The sequence below is a fragment of the Cryptotermes secundus genome, unplaced genomic scaffold, assembly GCF_002891405.2.
Source record: "Cryptotermes secundus unplaced genomic scaffold, Csec_1.0 scaffold70, whole genome shotgun sequence".
Lineage (NCBI taxonomy): Eukaryota > Metazoa > Arthropoda > Insecta > Blattodea > Kalotermitidae > Cryptotermes > Cryptotermes secundus.
The window spans coordinates 552,109-571,181 of record NW_019734964.1 but is presented as its reverse complement, the minus strand read 5'-3'; the positions used below and the strand labels follow the sequence as shown (position 1 = coordinate 571,181).

Sequence of the window (19,073 nt, the reverse complement as noted above, 5' to 3'; positions counted from 1 at the left end):
ATGAACACATTGGTCAATGTCAAAAAATGATGTCAACCGTTCCACAAATTCTCTACCAATGAAAGCAAATAAAGAGAAAGATAAAATAAAGTCCCCTAAACAACCCTACTGGCTACTTATCAAATGGACTGCCAAAGTTACACTACTTACACGGGGTGGCTCTAGCATGGACACTGCAAAGCAAGACCTTAGAGAATTCAATGAGAATTAAACCTCTCTCAAAATAATGTAATAGGCTTTAATTGATGAGATGATATATGCAGGTGACTTAACATATGGCACTTAAAATAATTACTGTGTTACAAAGTCTCCTATCGTGTTCATTTCAATGTTTGGAATAGAACTCAAATCTTGCCTCTATTTCTAGAGCATTCATACAGAAAAGTAAACACAAAATCTGAGTGTGGAAAAAGAAAGAAAGAAACAAAGGAATAGTGAAAAAAAAGGAGTCAGAATTGCAGAGCAGTTCAGAGAAACTTTAAAAATGTACATGACCCCAACAAGAAGGAATCTTCCTGGGGGATAGCAACCGGCGCATAAGGCTGATCTCACCACTATCTGTGAGCTGAATGTCTAGAAAATGTGAGATCCTTGACGTCTCACAATCCTATGGGCCTCCATGGCCTGTTACAGGGATAGCTTTACCTTTTACAGCCCCCAACAAGAGTTACAATCCCACATGAGAAGAGCACAATTTCTTGACAACTTTGGGTCAGGAAAGCTGACGAACATTAGAACGTAAAGGAAGGAAACTGATTTCTTGCAACCATCTTCAAGTTTCTGCATATGCATTTTATTCACAGTCAGATAATGAAATTTGAAGTCACAATTTACTGCAGCAAGTCATGGACTTTGAGAAACTACTTGGTAATAGTGTGTTCAACTCAGGAGTTCATTTTTCTCCGTCTTAAACACTTTCAGAGTGCAGACCATGAATCTACTTGCCATGGCTACTGTTGCTTGCTTGCCCACAGTCATCAGCTGAAACGTTGTCAAACAGATCGTGCTCCCAGTGGGGTGAACTCGGCCTAGTAGTATACCCTGCAACCAGAGCCCAGTAGTTTATTAGCAAATGCTTGCTTAAAAATTTCATCTACATGCCGAGTAATACTTGTTGTCAACCCTTCCCAGTTTTATTCAAAATGCAGGAAAATCTTTCTCTAACCTGTGACACTTAATCTGGGCTCACTACATAACTCTTGCAGGAGGGGGATAAAACAATTTTGGTATTATGGGAATAATATAAACAGTACCTTACATCATACAAACATTACAGAAATGTATCAGCAACACATTCGACAAGAAGCAACACTACTTGTGCTTCCTGTAGACATTACCCAATCAGCAACCAGCCTCCATCTTCAGGGTAGAAGAAAAGAAGAAATCTGCGAGTAGGTGCAGTCTGTTGCATCTGCTCACGTTGCTTCGCTCGCGGATTTCTCCTTTTCTTCTACGCTGAAGACAGAGGCGTTACATTCCTCCGAAACATCAGTTAACACAATATCTACATGGCGCTACATCCCAGAAGACTGCTTTCTTCATAGTCACCGCCGTGAAAACCTCAAATCTTACAATTTTAATTCCAGTCTCAAAGTACACAAAGGAAGAGGAGACTGAACTCGGGTAATGCTTGCTACCATTCAGTCCAGAACCTTCTGTCTTTTCGTCTGCTGTCCAAAAACATAAAAATTAGAATATACAAAACTATAATTTTGCCTGTGGTTTTGTATGGGTGTGAAACTTGGTCTCTGACATTAAGGGAGGAACATAGACTGAGGGTGTTTGTGAATAGGGTGTTGAGAATATTTGGACCAAAGAGGGGTGAAGTGACAGGAGGTTGGAGAAAACTGCATAATGAGGAGCATCATAACTTGTACTCTTCTCTATGTTTAATTAGAATGATCAAGTCAAGGAGGATGAGGTGGGCAGGGCATGCAGCACGAATGGGGGAGAAAAAGAATGCATATAGGATATTGGTGGGAAAGCCAGAAGGAAAGAGACCACTGTGAAGACCAAGGTGTAGGTGGGTGGACAATATTAAAATGGATCTTAGAGAGATAGGATGGGATGGTATGGATTGAACTGATCTGGCTCAGGATAGGGACAAGTGGAGGGCTCTTGTGAACATGGTAATGAACATTCAGGTTCCATAAAATGCTGGGAAATTCTTGAGCAGCTGCTGCAGATTTGGCTTCTCCTCAAGAAGGGCTCAGCTCCGTAAGTAAGTAACTAAGTATACAAAGAAAACTACAAAAACCTGTTACGCCCAAAGTAATAATTTGACTTTTATTTGGTAACTATGTCTCAGGCTGTCATTAGGGGAAAGGGGTAGTAATATCAGTAATGAGAAGTTCAAATTATGGACAGAAGTGACAAATGGAAGGGGGGAAAACCCACTAACCTGTATCTATAAAAATTAGGTTCACTGAAGCTGAGTTGTAAGCAAACTATGAATTCTTAACCTCTGTAACTAAAGAAACAACAAGAATGGATGCAAAAATATACCATCACCATAAATTCTATAGGGATGGGGGTGTTTAAGAATGTCAAAATTAAATCTCACAACTGTATATGAGAAATTACATGTTTATAATCATTCATCACCACTGGCCATAAAGGAAACTACAAACCAATTATAAACAAAGAATGGACAATACTCAGTATAGTATATAGCAGGTTTGGCATAATGGCCATTTGGGGCTGAAACATGTTGAGTTAATAGCGAAAGCAAATGTGAATGAGGAAATAAATAATTTCATTATTAGATTCTAAAGGGTTCTGACGATGGTGGTGGATGACACATAGAATTGCTGGATTTTCGGACTTCTTCCATCGTCCGGAATTCTAGGTAATAGAAGACAGGATGTTTCGGAAACTGGATCTGTTTCTTTCTAAGCGGCCCAAATGAGTAGGTGTTTTTCTTTCTCACCTGAAGACAAACAGATCCAGTTTCCAAAACATTGTGTCCTCTATCACCCAGAATTCTGGATAATGGAAAAATTCCAAAAACCCAGAAATTCTGTGGGTTTTATTATTGATGGAAAATTGTATGTAAACAAGGTTGAATATAGTAATGAAACATGATGCTTAAATAAAAGATTATAAACAAGGAGACTGAGAACCTTACTTCACTGAAAATCGAAAGAACAGTACCTGATCCCAAATTCAACCAGCAAATGTGTATATGAAGACAGGGGTACTTCCTAAAATGAAAATTTGACTTCATGCTCTTCCAAATCCAGTTAGTGAAACAGAAACAAGCTTGTGTATCACTAACACACTACAATTTCACATCTGTATTTGGTACCCTGTTGTTAGTTCGAATACAGCTACAGAAATATGACAGTTGTTACAAGGAACCACAGACCACTGAGTGGAATATCCCGGTCTGGCACGTGGATAGAAAATTAACACAACACAATACTCCAATGAAAATATAATTACCAGTTCGTGGAAGATTCACACAGACCACAACTCACGTGTCCCTTTGTAGTCAATTATAATTTACATGGACTCTCAATTCATATAATTATTATATATATATAATTCATATAATCACACTGATGTGGTGACAATTTATATATACATATAAATATAAATGCTCATTTTAATGGACAATGGTAGTATCAAAAATGGCTGACATACATGATCTTCAGGTTAATCTTCCAATGTGTAGTTACGTTTATCATAATATGACATTTAAGTTGGGGGGGAGGGAGGGAGAGAGGAAAGAAAGAAAATTAATTCATGTATGGCAATATTTATTCTTATTTGAAGTGGTTATCATGGAGATAAAATAATGATAATTCAACATTCTCATGTCCAGCATTATCTAAAGCCAAAGATTTTCTTATTTCTGCACGATCTCTTCTGTATCTGCATAAGAATTAATGTGGTACCTTGTATCAAACTTCCTTGACAGACGTAATTCACAAAGCAGTTAAAAGTAAAACAAACTTTTTACGTACTATATGTATATTTTTAAAACAAGTAATTTTCTTGAAACTTTGTGCACATTACTGCATTTTCTTGCTTTAAAAAGGTAAAGCTACCCTTTAGAATTACTTCCTTGCAATGCAGTGATAAAGTGACCCTTTAAAGCACTAGATGTTCTCAACCTTTAAGCATGCTGCAAATTGGTTGGCCTTTGTCTTGATGACTGTTTCATAAACTGGTAGAAGGTGATGGTAAAGTTGTCCAAGTGTTTAGCTAATTAAGCACTATGCTATGAAACATATGGGGGTGGATGTATAGCTCCATGTACTCTTGCCCTCAGCGCTAGCTGGAAGTGAGTGGTCAACTTCATGCCTCTGGGGCTATACTCCTGGGGAGAGCCACCAGTACCCATGGGACAGGAGGCTGGGTGGGCCTCAAAGCCTGTATGGAAGACATAGAGAGGAGAAAAATCTTGCCCCTACTGGCACTTGAACTCCAACCCCTCACATGTTCCGTAGTTGTTATATTGACTGCACTATCCTGTCACCTTCATAAACTGGTATCCCCTCAAAATCACTCACAGAATGTGGATTCCAAATTTCCATTTTCTTTATTCCGCAATTGTTACTCTGTCATTGGTCTATCATCATACAGAACATGTTGGCATATTTTGCTCTTGTTCCTCAAAATGGTGACTAAAACACAGAAGTCAACCAACTTCATCTTCTTAGTTCAGTATTTAGGCACCGACTTCTCAGACACATTATTTCATGCTCAATATTCAATTATATTATATTCTAGCATTCTGTTGCATCCTTGTTATCAAAGTATCCATCAATAATGCAACAATATAAAAGACATTAGGAATATGTTTCACACTAAAAATATATTTCAATACTTTTTGATGTTAAAATAATTACATATCAATAGGACATATGCTTTTAGTGTCCTACTGACATGTAATGATTTTAACATCAAAAAGTATTGAAATATATTTTTAGTGTGAAACGTATTCCTAATGTCTTTTATACTGTTGCATTATTGACGGATACTTTGATAACAAGGATGGCTCCATGTTCAAGTCTAAGCACTTCCACTTTGTTGCCATAATTAGGACTTGACGTCACTTTTTAATGTACACACCATGAAGCATAATCTTAGAAATGTCCAATTCCTGTTCACTAGCCAAGAGACATAATACAAGCGGAAAATCTAACAGAATAAACAGCAAGTTCAAAGAGAATACTACATGCGGCACATTTCTCACTGGGTAAATTCTGGAGGAGATTTTTTTTTTCAAATTCACTTAGTGGGGGGTGGAGTCCAACTGGGTCCACTCGGCATGGCAGCCACTGATTGGCCTATTGTACCTACCCTGGGTGATTATGATGATGGAGAATTTGGTGGAATGAAGACTGGCAGGGGAAACCGAAATACTCGGAGAAAACCTGCCCCAGTGCCACTTTGTCCACCACAAATTCCACTTGACCAGACCCGGGATCGAACCCAGGCCGCTGCAGTGGGAAGCCATAAATAGCTTCCAAGGTAGAAGTTCAAGTACAGTCAGCATATATAGTTATGGGGGGAAGGGAACCCCTCATTTTTAGCATGGCTTATCCACATATGTTTAACTTTCAGAAACTGAGAGTGCTGATGGCTATGCTCACTGTAATGAAATTCTTGTTAGAGACTGTATTTGTTCTACCATGGTTAGATTGAAACTTTATAACAAAAACTTTTACTTTCTTTAAAAATAAATTCTCAACATAAAATGTTGCTGGTTCCACTGTCTCATGTGCAACATCTCTTTCTATAAAACTTACTAGAAGTTATTCACTTCAAAAGTTTTACACATCACATAAATTTTTTAAAAATTTCTTCACTGCATGTTTCAGTCAATATGGTCACCATCAGGTGTTTAAAGTTATAGCTGAGGAAACTCTGTGGTTCTCTTATGGTGGCTTTGCTTATTAATTTTATAACGCATGGCCCCCTCTAAGTGCATATGTATTCAAAGTGGTGGGTTGTTCTACCTGTTGTGTTATGCCATGTGATGTGCAAAACTTTTAAGTCAATAACAGAAAGACGTGTTGCATGTGAGATGGTGGAACCAGCAACATTTGATACTAAGTGATGTACAGCAGAATGCTACACCATAATATTATAAGTTCTGAACACCTATATGACAGTTAAGGCTTTCATGGGGAAGAAGATTCATAATGAGGTATTCTGGGTTATGACACCACGTAATCTGGAAGGTTGTTACCAGTGTTTTGGAGGAACATTCTGTCTCCATCTTCACCTCAAAAAGTGGAAGCAGAATGAGCCTCTTATATGTTGGTAGACATCTATCAGACTATGTAGTGTAAGGATATCAAAGTCCACAATATTTTGATAGATCAGAATATTCTGATATTTGCAGTACCAAGTAGCAGTATTCCATTAAGTCATATATTTAACACTATACTACAACTCAGAATAGCAAGACACTGGTACAAACTAATGTAACTATAAATCAGCAAGTAGGTAACTGCAGTTGAAACGGAACTTGTTCACAATCATTCAAATTTGAAAAAACAAGTATGACTCTCAGGAAACACGTAAATAAATATATACAGTGCATTTCATGCTCCACTCAGTGTTTGAGACTGTCATAAATCCCACCCTTTCTTAAGCACTCCCTCCCTGCTTTCCTCCAAGTTCACTGGCAGTTCTAGTGGTGACGACCATCCAGAGGTTTGAAGTTCTCATGCTCACGATACGGTCGCTCATGAGGACCATGATCCAAGTTGAGGTCATGGGAAGACTTACGTGGTGGATATCCTCCTCGTCGACCGCTACGTCCCATGAAAATGTGTGTTGGTCCCCCACCTCTGAAAGACCGTCCACGCATCATACCACGGCCATGCATCCCTGAGCCTCGCTGACCCAACATTCCTCGACCTCGTCCCCTCATAAATTCATCTTCCCGGTTGTCATGCTGCCAACAGTATCATCTTATTAATTACTGAGCATCTAGCATGTGGAATAGACCACACCTTACAGGTTGTTTTTACTGCACATTCACCAGCCCTCTACAGAAAACAAAACCCATTTATTATCCTCCCCTGCCTTGCTGTACTAGTACAGTGCAGTGTCGTAATATTTTACCTCATTATTCTGACAGCATTATCTTTCTGAAATAGGAAAGCATTTTATCTTTTATACTTACCATAGACCAGCTAGGTAAACAACCAAAGTCATGGGTGCCACCACAATTCTCCATCCCTTCACCTTGGGGCGGGGGAGCCTGAAAATTTTCTTGGGAACTGATGTTGAAAGATATTTAAGAATACTTTTTATGGATCATCCTTTGTATTTAGTATTGAAAATCCCAATTTTTCACACATATCATTCTATTTTTTCTTCCAATTTCGATTATTCTCGAATTTGTGGGGGGGAGGGGCAGATGCCTGACTTGACTCCACCTACTAGGTCCATAACTGCACTAGAGGTTTTCTGGCTCTTGTTCAGCCCATGTGATTAGCACAGCTGGTGAATAAGAAAAGTTTTAAATGGTGATTAGAGTGCTCATGGTTTCATTTAAAGATGCAGCATCACTTGAAGATTATATCAACAGTCTATAGTTTTAGTTACACAATTATAGTTTATTCTTTCAATGTGTGTGATATTATATCATAAACAAGGCGTTGCAAATTTTTTTAAATGTACTTAGCTACATAAAAACAAAAATCTTAATGTATGATTAACACTGATACTGCAATGGTTACCTGAACAGCTTGGGTGTTTAAAATTTGAAGGAAAACACAGCAAGGTAAACTGGTGAATTAAAATGGGAAAGTAGGAAGGTATGAATAAATTGCAAAGATCTGAAGTTCAGAAAGCAGTCTTCTGGGATTTGGCGCCGTGTATATGTGGTGTTAACCGACGTTTCGGAGGAACGTATCGCCCCCATCTTCAGGGTTGAAGAAAAAGTATAGGTAAATCTGCAAGCGACAACACCGTGAGACACCTCCGAAACGTCGGTTAACACCACATATACACGGCACCAAATCCCAGAAGACTGCTTTCTTCATAGTCACCGCCGTGAAAGCCTCAAATCTTACATCTGAAGTTCAGTGATTCGGTCAATATGTCTACTAAAAACAGTGTTACCTGCCAACCTGAACTTATTGTAAAATGGATCATCAAATATCATGAATACCTGACAACAAAACAGTGCTCCAGTATATACAACAGCAATTTTGGGTTTTAAATACAAACGTTTTTTTCCCATTGAATAGCATGTATATGTTTCTTTAAAATATTTTTGGAATACTACTCTAAACTTAAAATTTTTAGATTCTTATATTCAGAAATTACTTGTGGGTCACAGAGGGAAGCCCAGGTTGTTCATCACCAAAATAAGAGTTCTTTGCATAACTACAAATCTGAACACTAACGTGAGGAAAACCTTACATGGAGGAAATTTAACTTTAAGATCAACCCAGGATCAGAAAAAATTGCACCTAAAATGTGGGAAATCTTTAAAATTGGGAATTCAATGTACAATTTCAAAATAACATTTATAATTTGAACCAGAAATAACTACAGCATCCAATGTTGTACCTATGAAAGATTAACAGAAATATTCACGAGTCTTCACTTACTTCAAAGTAGGCTCTTCCTTTGGGTACATGTTCAGGATTTGAGTCCCAAGATTTGTAATGGAATCTATCAGATCGTTGACTGGAAAATTCTGTTGGTTCCTGATGGAATCTGTCTGGGACATCATTACGATCTGCTGGTCCACCGCGCTGGACTACTCGTCCACCTCCACTACCACCACGCATTTTACCATCTCCCAGTGTGCGACCAAATCCTTCTCCTGGTCCTAATAATGCAGAAGAAGGCAAGCCATTACCACAAGAATATATTACTAATTGCTGTGTCTAATGCTGCTGAACATATGAGGGTCAGTCAAAAAGTTCCCGGAATGGTGGTACAGTACTCTAATGGTACGACATACAGCAACGCTTACCTAATCACTAGGGACCAGATTTTAATGCAAATGCATATTCCTTTCTTGCAACCAGAAAGTATGCTCATTTGGATATATGAATGAATTACTTCATTTCTTAAATTTTGGACGTGGTTTAATGGTGCATATAAATGCATATTTTGCTTGTTTTATGAATAAGCATCATATTTTCGAAGATCTCTGTTTATACTGCATATTTCCTTTTTAAAATGTTTATCAAATATATTTTTTAATGTTATGTTCAAATTTTCAATCATGGTCATGTCTATACAATTTTTCTTTTCTGTATCAGAATATGTTGTATATTTGACTCAACATTTCATCATGATTCATGTTTCTGACGCAGTACCCAGGATGGGACTTCCCCGATCCCTCTATTTGTAACTTGCCTCATCCGCGTACCATCAAAGTGGCCGCGAAGAGATTCGTCGGAAGCGTCCACATGTAGCCGCTATCAACATAATACTATTCAACCGATAAGGGACTTCACTTATTTATTTCTGAAGTCCCCATGTGGTTTGTTACGCTTATTCATATTTGAAGCTGGGGGCCATTCACATTAGTGGTGACCAGTCTGTAGTTAAGTTTGTTGAGCTTTCCGTAGTCATGCCGAAAGTGAAAGTAAGTCAGAAAACTAAATTACAGCTGTATCAGCGGGAGTTCGAAGGAGAGATGATAAGTACGGTTCTTTATTGCCGAGCGTGTGAGAAAACAGTTGGTTGTGAAAAACGCTTTCAAGTGCTTCAGCGTTTGAACACTAATATTCACAAAGAGAATATTACAATTAAATCCACGAAAAGTACTCCTGTTCAAAAACTGCTTAGTGAATTTTCTAATAATAGTTTTTCACAGTTTTCCTTTGATTTATGCGAAGCCTTTTAGCGGCAGATATTCCGCTGTGGAAACTAACCAATCCTACTGTGAGAAACTTCATAGAGAAGTATACACAGTGCAAAGTGCCGGATAAATCTACTGTGCGCAAAAATGACATGAAGCAGTGTTACGATCTTACAATTGAAAGCATTAGAGATAAGATTCAAGATAACTTTGTGTGGGTATCAATTGACGAAACACAAGATTGTGAGGGATGGTTTATTGCAAATTGTATAGTTGGATCCCTTAAGAAGAATGAACAATCTACCCCTTATCTTCTTGTGGTAGAGCAATTTGAAACCACAAATAGCTCCGCAGTTTCCGAATTCTTTATCAATTTCACGAATTTACTATGGCCGAATGGCATTCAGTATGAGCGTGTATTGCTCTTTGTTACTGATGCCGCAAGTTATATGATGAAAGCTGGTACTGCTCTTAAAGTTATATTTGCAAATATGACACATTTGACTTGCCTTGCCCATGGGTTGCACCATGTTGCAGAAACAATTCGTGCAAATTTTTCGCTTGTTGACATGTTGGTGTCTTTTGTGAAGAAAGTATTTGTTAAAGCGCCATACAGAAAAGAAGCCTTCAAAGCAGTAGCACCGAGCGTTCCACTTCCACCAGAACCAATTTTAATGGGCTGGGGCACGTGGCTGTGTGCAGCGAGTTATTATACTGAACATTTAGAAACAGTTAGGAATGTCATGAATACATTTGATCCCAAAAGTGCAGCATCAATTCAAATTGTCCAAGATGTACTAAAAAACGCAGCACTAGAAACTAATCTTTCCTATATATCTGCTCACTTCTCTCATCTTCCATCCGCCACTTCCTCACTGGAGGCAAGCAATATCAATACTACTTTGAATCAGTCGTTAAGTTTGTTCAAAACCACTGTTTCCAAATCGGATTCGGTTCATGGAAGAGTTGGTGAAGTAGTAAAGGAAAAAGTACACAGCATTCTTTAAAAAAATCCAGGATATGAACAAATTTGTGAAATTTAAGAAATTTTAGCCGGTAAACGTACTGAACTGCCAAGTAAAAAATCACTAACAGTGGAGCAAATAGTGGCTTCTGTACATGAGCCCTTAAGTTCCTGTGAGGTGGAAAGAAGTTTTTCCCGCTATAAGGACATCTTATGAGACAATAGGAGGCGACTAACTATGGAAAAGCTAAAACATTTAGTAACAGTGAACTGCAACAGAAGAGAAGTTGAAAGTTCGGAGAGCTGAATGTGAGAACCATTGGTTTTTTAAATTTGTAATGAAATATGTTGGCTTTGTTGCATGATTTGTGTTTAAGTATAGCTTTTTATTGCAAGTGAATCATTCAGTGATTACATAAAATGAACTTAAATATTGATTTGTTGGTCTTAAAATAATGTAAAATCAATTTTAATATTTGGTATAAATTTTTATGTGCATATTTCAGAAGTTTTTCATGCACAAATGCATACATATTTAAGGGATTATTAGGGCATAAAAATCTGGCCCCTACTAATCACCTTTAAAGTAGGACCGTTGCTGCATCAATCCTACCATTGTTGGAAGCAGAGGTGGAAGGCTTCTTTTGGAATCTTCCAGAGCTCAGCCGTAGCATTCGATTTGATGTCCTCCATGGTTGTGAAATGTCCCCCCTTGAGGCCAATTTTCACAGTAGGGAACAGCCAAAAATCACTCGGAACGAGATCTGGAGAGTACAGTATTTGAGTGATGACAAGAATGCTTTTCTCGGCAAGGACTTGCTGCACAACAAGTGATGTGTGGTTTGGTGCGTTATCGTGATGCAGAAACCACTGTCCCTGCCACTTGTCGTGCCGCTTCCTCCAAATTGCATTGCACAACCTCTGCAAAACTTGTACATAGAAATGGCAAGTAACAGTACCAACTTCTTGCGCCAACTCCGTGATGGTCATTCTTTGATCACATCGAATCAGTTGTCGCACTTTTCCAATCATTTCTTTGGTTCTGGGTGTCGAAGGTCTCCCACTGTGCTGGTCAGCCTCTAAAGTCTCCTGCCCATTCTTAGACCGGGAAACCAGTTGTAAACTGCGGATTTCTTTAGTGCAGTATCACCATAAACTTGCTGCAGGGTCAATAGCGTCTCCGAAGCAGATTTTCCCAATTTGCACATAAACTTGATGTTCGCATATTGTTTGAACTGCAACACTGCGCCGAATAACCAACACTCACGTCTAATTAAAACGGAACAGTAATGACACTGCACACTGAAACCTGTCCAGACCTGTTGTGCCTGTGAGCAGACATGCTGAACTTCCCATCACAACAGTGTGATTCAGTACAGCTCGTTCTCCGTCTGCATGAGAATTCTGGGAACTTTTTGACTGCCCTATGTAGTAAAATTAAATGGCCCCTTGCCAGGCTTAATGTGCTAACATGCAGTTATGGTCGGCATTTAAGTTATCTAGGCTGATAGTGTAAGGATACAATGAATGTAAATGCTGCGTCAAATGGTTATTCATGAGTAACCAGGAACTAGTGAAGAGAATGTGAGATTTCTCACGGTTTGTACATATAATTTAGAGGCTGTGAAATTATAATCTTCACATGATGGTACTCAAGTACAATCACTTCCATTTTGCTTAGTGGGGGGTGGAGATGAACTGGATCCACTCAGCACAGTGGCCACTGATTGGCGTATTGTACCTGCCCTGGGTGATTATGATGCTGGAGAATTTGGTGGAATGAAGATTTGCAGGGGAAACCGAAGTACTCAGAGAAAACCTGCCCCAGCACCACTATATCCATCACAAATCCCATTTGACCAGATCCGGGATCTAACCCAGGCTGCGGCAGTATGAAGTCAGCGACTAACCGCTTGAGCTGTGGTGTGGCCCAGTCACTTCCATACTCAAATGCATGTTAATCAGACATTTCTGATTTACATCATTTTGACTTCTGACATTAAAGGGAAGGTGGGGAGATATGAGGAACACCTTGTACTGGGCCTGACAACCTTGAGCACAGTCTTTTTGCATCTGATTTCAGTGTCTTACTTCTAAACTGGTATGTTACAAGGTAGAAGAAAACTACTGGCTGCCTCAGAAAACTGGGGCTATTCCATTTCTTCAAATAACTCAGTCAAAGAAAACAGAAACACTCTAAATACCATATTTCAGTATCACAAAAACACTTGATGGCATTTCAAATTTCTGAATTAAGACTTACCTCGCCTTCTCTCACTGCCTGGTGGGGAATGTTGCATCATACCCCTGTGAGGTCTTTCCCTTTCCCTGTCTCGCTCCATAAGCTCAGGCCGATGTTCCAACACACGGGCGTGACCTGAATCCCTATCATCATGACGATCAGTCCTTTTTTCATTAATTCTCATCCGAAGGTCACTGGAGCCCCTGTTATTTGAAAAATAAATCCTATTTTATTGTTTTATTGCTTTCATATTTTAAAAAATTTCTTCTTTTGGCTACTGCAAAATATGCCACTCTCAACATACCACAGTGAAAGGATATAGTCCAAGTAACAGGCCAGTTAACAGATATTTGACAGGCTCTAAAACTACTATAAAACTTCCATAAAAAAAATAGCTTTTCGACAAATACCTTCACACTCTGGTATATATAAAAATGAAAGAATAAATACAATTTTTAGAAAAGAGAAAAGAAAGAAAAACACCACTAACTAGAGAAGTAAAAGATAAAAGCATTTCTGATCACCTTCAAAACTAAGTGTCCAAAAAAAAAAAAAAAAAAAAAAAACAAAAAAAAAAAAAAAAAAAAAAACAATTGCAAAGAAGTACAAGAGGAAAAATATCAATTGTAATATCCTGATGAACAACTAAACTAATCCTCAGTCTCTCTAAGAAAAATACCTTATCACTCTTCACATGCACGCACAGAGATTACTTGTCTACACATCCTCACACTGCACTCTGTGGCAGTATTAAACTTCTATGACAAATAGGCATCAATGTGGAGCCATACCCAAAATTAATGCCAATTCACATTCATAACAAAGTTCTACTGGGAAACAAGGGAGCAAATGGAAAATGACATAAGAGTTAAATCCTTCATTAGCAATGGAATATATATACATTGATAAGCTACTAAAATATCTATGCTCTTCACACAGCTGTTCCAAATGCAAGTATCTGTACTCTATATGTTCATGGCATCATCATCATCATCATCATCACCACAAGACATACACGTCCAGTGGCCGACTGAGTTACCTTGATTGTACAAAACCCTCAGATACTTAGATCCAGAATGCACTGGTTCAATCATATTGGGAATGTAAAAATGGCAGTATTTTTGTTTCTACTTGAGCATACAAACATAAATGATTTTACAGAATGTACTGATTCAATCATATTAGATTATTATTATTATTATTATTATTTGTTACTATTATTTATTTACTTATTTCAACTGCAGATGGGGTTTTACCCAGTGGTACTACACTAAGGTACAAAATAACACACCACGCTCAACCAAAACACAGCACACAAAACTACACATACAATAAAGGACACACTACACACAATGAATACAATTATATAAATTAATATTAATAAAGGAATAAGCATAATATACACTAAACAGTAACAGTAATGAAATATGTAATGTCTTGAACTGATGCAGTCACATTTCACAATGGCCTTCCCTTCCTTTCCCTGCATTTTTTTATGATTTCCCCCAGACCTTCACTTCATCTTATTTATCATTTTCCTAAAATTAACTGGTTTACAGGAGAGAATCCCTAAAGCATCTGCAGGTAGTTGCTTTCAGTGCTAGATGGTCCTATTCACAAAGGAATATTTTCTGATATTTGTCTTTTGATTTCTGCGCCTAATTTTCCTATCATGATCGACCCTGCTCAGATAGCATGGTCTTTGTAACCTATCACCTACAGTCTTCCAAGCTTGTTCTCCCATGTACACTTTGAAGACAGTATATATACAAGTTATCCTTCTGCACTGTGTCAAGGTTTCCCAGTTCGAATCATTTCTATGGTGTGCAAATTTAGCCGCTACGTTTTGCACCTGGTCTAGTGCATTTATCTGTCCCTTCCTGTAAGGATCCCAGCACCCCGTCCCATATTCAAGAACTGGATGCATTAGTGATGTGCAGGCTACTCTTTCAGTGTTACTATTTCACTCTTTAAGAATACATACTGTAAAATGAAGCACCTTCTAGGTTTTTTCAATACATAAGTAACTTGATTAGCCCGTTAAATGATATAAACTCCGTCCCAAGTGCAAATATATTATATATACATTATTTTCATAATCCCTGTTCATTTCAGTGAGCTTTACTGCACATAAAATATTCACTTATCAGCACTGACTATAAGTAAAAATTCAGAGGCATTTATTGCATTCACTTTTAATATAGAAAACCAAGCCTCTGCCTTGATTTGGTATATCTCACCTGTCAGAGTCACCCCTATAGTCCATGCTCCTATCATAGCGGCGTCCATCTCCTTGACTTAAGTACCGACTGTCATCACGGCGACGTTGTTCCAGTTCATGTCGGAGATCTTCACTTCGCCTGAATGTAAGTACACAGTAGTTAAACAACCACTGAGACTGACACATTGTAAATCTGCACTCAGAGCGAACAGTAAAGTGGCCTTGTGTCATGTTAAAATTGTCAGCGTGGAATACAAAACAACAGAACATCCAGAAGGAGAAGGAATACACGAAAGTGATCAGGCCACTAATAACTGATTCACAGAAAGAAATATTTAATCTCACAAAAAAAACAAAATCCCTTCTTTTAGCACCCCCTTGCCCTGTATTGAGAATGATGAATTCCATGGTAAGAAAATTAGTAACTATATTTACTTCAATAAACTCTGTACAGGTTTCACTAAACCGGAAGGCAAAGACAAGACTGATAAATAGCCCAGATTTGCGGAAGCCACAAAAACTGAAGATGAAAATTATAACTCAGATAACTAATTCCAAAGAACAATGGTGTTAACAGCTACTATAATATACAAACCACAAACTTATAAATAACTGAGAAAATGCAAAACAGAAGAACACATCCTATGAATTATGTACCTACTAAAGGAAAATGAAGGGTCTTGTTTGAAACACATTTTGGAATCTAGTCAACTTTGGCATATATTAGAGATCATTAAAGTAAACTCCTTAAAACTTAAACAAGAATTGCAACACTAATCCCTGCTCATATAAAAATAAATACATTTAGACAATGCAATTAATTACTAAAACAATATCCACTCAAAAGATGAGTGCACTGTAATGCAATTCTAATTTTCTTTCCTGTGACCTGTCAGTTCCCCTCAATGCACTTGCCATATAAAACTTCCACTTTCTGTAAATTATCCAACAGAATTAAATAAAGTCTTGTATGAAAATTAATAACAGTACAAGTTTTATCATATTTACACTACTTGTTAGCTGGCATGAAACACATTTAGAACCAAGGAAAGCACACATGTCTATTGACTGACAAGCATACAAGAGTTCTATCTTCTGGAATATAATGATGTGTAGTCTGCTGAAATCAACTGATGTTCCTCCAAAACAACATCAATTGATTTTCAATGATTTATACAGCATCATGTAACCACCACTGTGAGAACTGCAAATACAACAAGGGGATCTTGCCAATATATGAACTTTTAGATGAAACAGTGGATACCAGGAAACATCAAGACCTGTAGAACATATTACAGTTTGCATAGTTTCAATATCTCTTAAAAGAGAGCTGTAAAGACACATTTAAGATGTTGCAGATAGCAGACCCGTACACATGCAACCTCTGTAGTGGCAGTTTAGTAAGCAGCACATGTGGGTACAGGGAACAGGCTGGAGAAAAGGGGTCATGCTACATTTCAGTCCTAAATTGTAACTAATCATTCACAGTATCCCGTGGTGTATTTGCTCCGCGCAAGAACGGCTGACCCACAGAAACAGCCATTGCTAAACAACACATGCATTCAACAATGGAACAATGCAGTCATATAGGCAATGGCTTGGTAAACACACTTCCGCGCAGGTGCACTGACATCACACTATCAAGTGATTTATGTTTTCTGTGTTGTGTGTCCTACGTAAGAGTAGAACTGTATTTTCTGCGTTGTCTGTCCGGCAGCTATATGTGAGCCTGCTTGTAGCTAAGGAGAGTTTTTAGTTGAGTTCCGAGGCTCCAGGGTCACTGAACAAGAAATGGCAAGAACACTTCATAGTGACCTGAAGTGCTAGTTTCTCTGTTGAGATCCGTTGCTAGGAGACAACTAGTGGAAACTGAGAATCCTAGCAAGTGTGCAACGGTAAATTGTAAATTGTGTAAATCAGCAATAGCGCTGTATTAATTGTAATTATCAGAGATTGTAACAGAAGTGCCAATAAATCCAATCATCTGAACTATAACCTGTTATTTTCACCATACATACCCCCGTACACATGACAATATAGTAAATCTGTTGATTTCACAATATAAATTATAAAATCTCTCAAATGTAGTCATTTAGAGTCCTACCTGTCAAAGCGATCTTCCCTACTCCTCTCCCTATGGTCAAAGCCTGGTGCTGGCCCATGACCATGACCATAATCTTGTGCAGAGTGTGGGTAGTCACGTGGTGGTTCCCGTTCTCCACTAGGATAATAGCTATCATGTGACCGTGATGGAGCATCAGCATAACGACCCGGTGATTCAAATCGAGAACTTCCTGTCATAAGTGGAAATATACTTTTATAGCTCTTATCTCTATCCTCACTGTGGTACAGCACTGCACTGAATAAGGTGTGAACTACAAACGTCCTAAAATTATACATAATTTTCTCACTCAGGTTCAGCCAAATATACTAAGGATAAAGCAAAATTAGTTCCACAAGCAGCCACTGATGCCTTCAGAAATTAATTTATATGATTGCTAAGCTTATACCATTACATACCATACATTTTCTGCAAGGTTCATGGAGTAACTTCAAGGCAAATATGAATTACATATGGTTACAATTTGCTAGGAAGTAACTACAATCACATCCAGCTCTTTAAAATCCATTTTAGTTTTATCCAGTCTATGCCTAGATAAGTGTTATCTTCTGATCATGCCCATCTGACAAAGTAAACTAACAAAAGTTAAAACTGATCTGACAGACTCAAAAATCAAATGTTCTACTAATGATCATATTCTTTCTTCCACCTCAAAATCTTTTATGACAAATTTTTATGGGGGTGGGTGTATAATTCTGGTTGTACTGGATGCTTCTGAGGCAATGAGAATGCTTAAATGCCTTCCTAAACACTGCTCTACACTATTTTAAGAAAAGGCTTCCACTTATATAACTAATATGTAATTTCTTGGACCAGTGCTTTCAAAAACAATTTACAACCGCTAATGATATTCCAGTAGAATATCATCTTATCTGGCAATCACAAATAACTACATTATCAATATAACAACAGATTATTTGCACAATTCGGTAACATTTATTGGCTCCATTCTGTACATAAACCCCATTCTAATTTGATATTTACTGAATTTTGTACTGAAGATCTGGTCTAATATTACTGGAGACAGGAAACACTATAAGCTGTGCAACAGAAGCATGCAACTAATAACTCTGTAAAAAACCTCAGATATAATGTATTAGGAACTTGATATTTTAAATTTATATCTCACACCAATGTTCAATCACTTTAGTAAATACCCTTACATTAAAAAGTTAGGACTGACACTATTTCAATGCTTAATCAAGTTTTAAGCATATGCTACCATCAGATCAATGTATAATTACTTATAGAGCATGTCCCAGGAGGAAAGGTCAATATTCTGAAGGTCACAGTACTGGTAACTCTAAGCAAAAAAGTGTATATGTTTCTGAGATTGAGCTATGGATGTTATTGCTTGCATAAAGGAGGGTAAAGATTCACTCAGAGGAGCAACATGTCACCTCCTCACATGAGCTGCAAAGTGCGCTGATGTTGACGGCGGAATTTTTGAAAATGTATTGTACTAGGTAAACCGTACCAACAGAGATACTGGTTTTTGGACTCTGTCCATCATCCGGATTCTAAATAACTAAGAACTGTACCAACTTTGTTACTTGAACAACAAACACAGGTACCAGATATGTATGTAATCTCTCTTCCTTATCAACCACTTTGGAACTGTACAGTGAAACAGTTCCATCTTGGAAACCATTAGGAATAGGGAACGTACATATACATAGTTTTGTTTAGAATGTCTGACACTATGACCTCACAGAATATTGACCTTACCTC

General features: G+C 37.9%; 1 protein-coding gene across 6 annotated transcripts in view; it reads right to left on the bottom strand.

Moving 5' to 3' along the window:
• Window positions 1-578: 578 nt before the first annotated feature.
• Window positions 579-19,073, bottom strand: part of LOC111869006 (thyroid hormone receptor-associated protein 3) — a 56,533-nt gene continuing 38,038 nt past the window's right edge. For all 6 annotated transcript variants that reach the window (XM_023860174.2, XM_023860173.2, XM_023860175.2 and 3 more), the window contains 6 exons: window positions 17,325-17,514; window positions 15,240-15,359; window positions 13,021-13,202; window positions 8,586-8,809; window positions 6,748-6,916; window positions 579-1,041 (listed from right to left, as the gene is read on the bottom strand). In XM_023860174.2, the coding sequence (XP_023715942.1) occupies window positions 938-1,041; window positions 6,748-6,916; window positions 8,586-8,809; window positions 13,021-13,202; window positions 15,240-15,359; window positions 17,325-17,514 (989 nt within the window). In that variant the 3' untranslated portion in view covers window positions 579-937. The remainder of the gene's footprint in view (window positions 1,042-6,747; window positions 6,917-8,585; window positions 8,810-13,020; window positions 13,203-15,239; window positions 15,360-17,324; window positions 17,515-19,073) is intronic.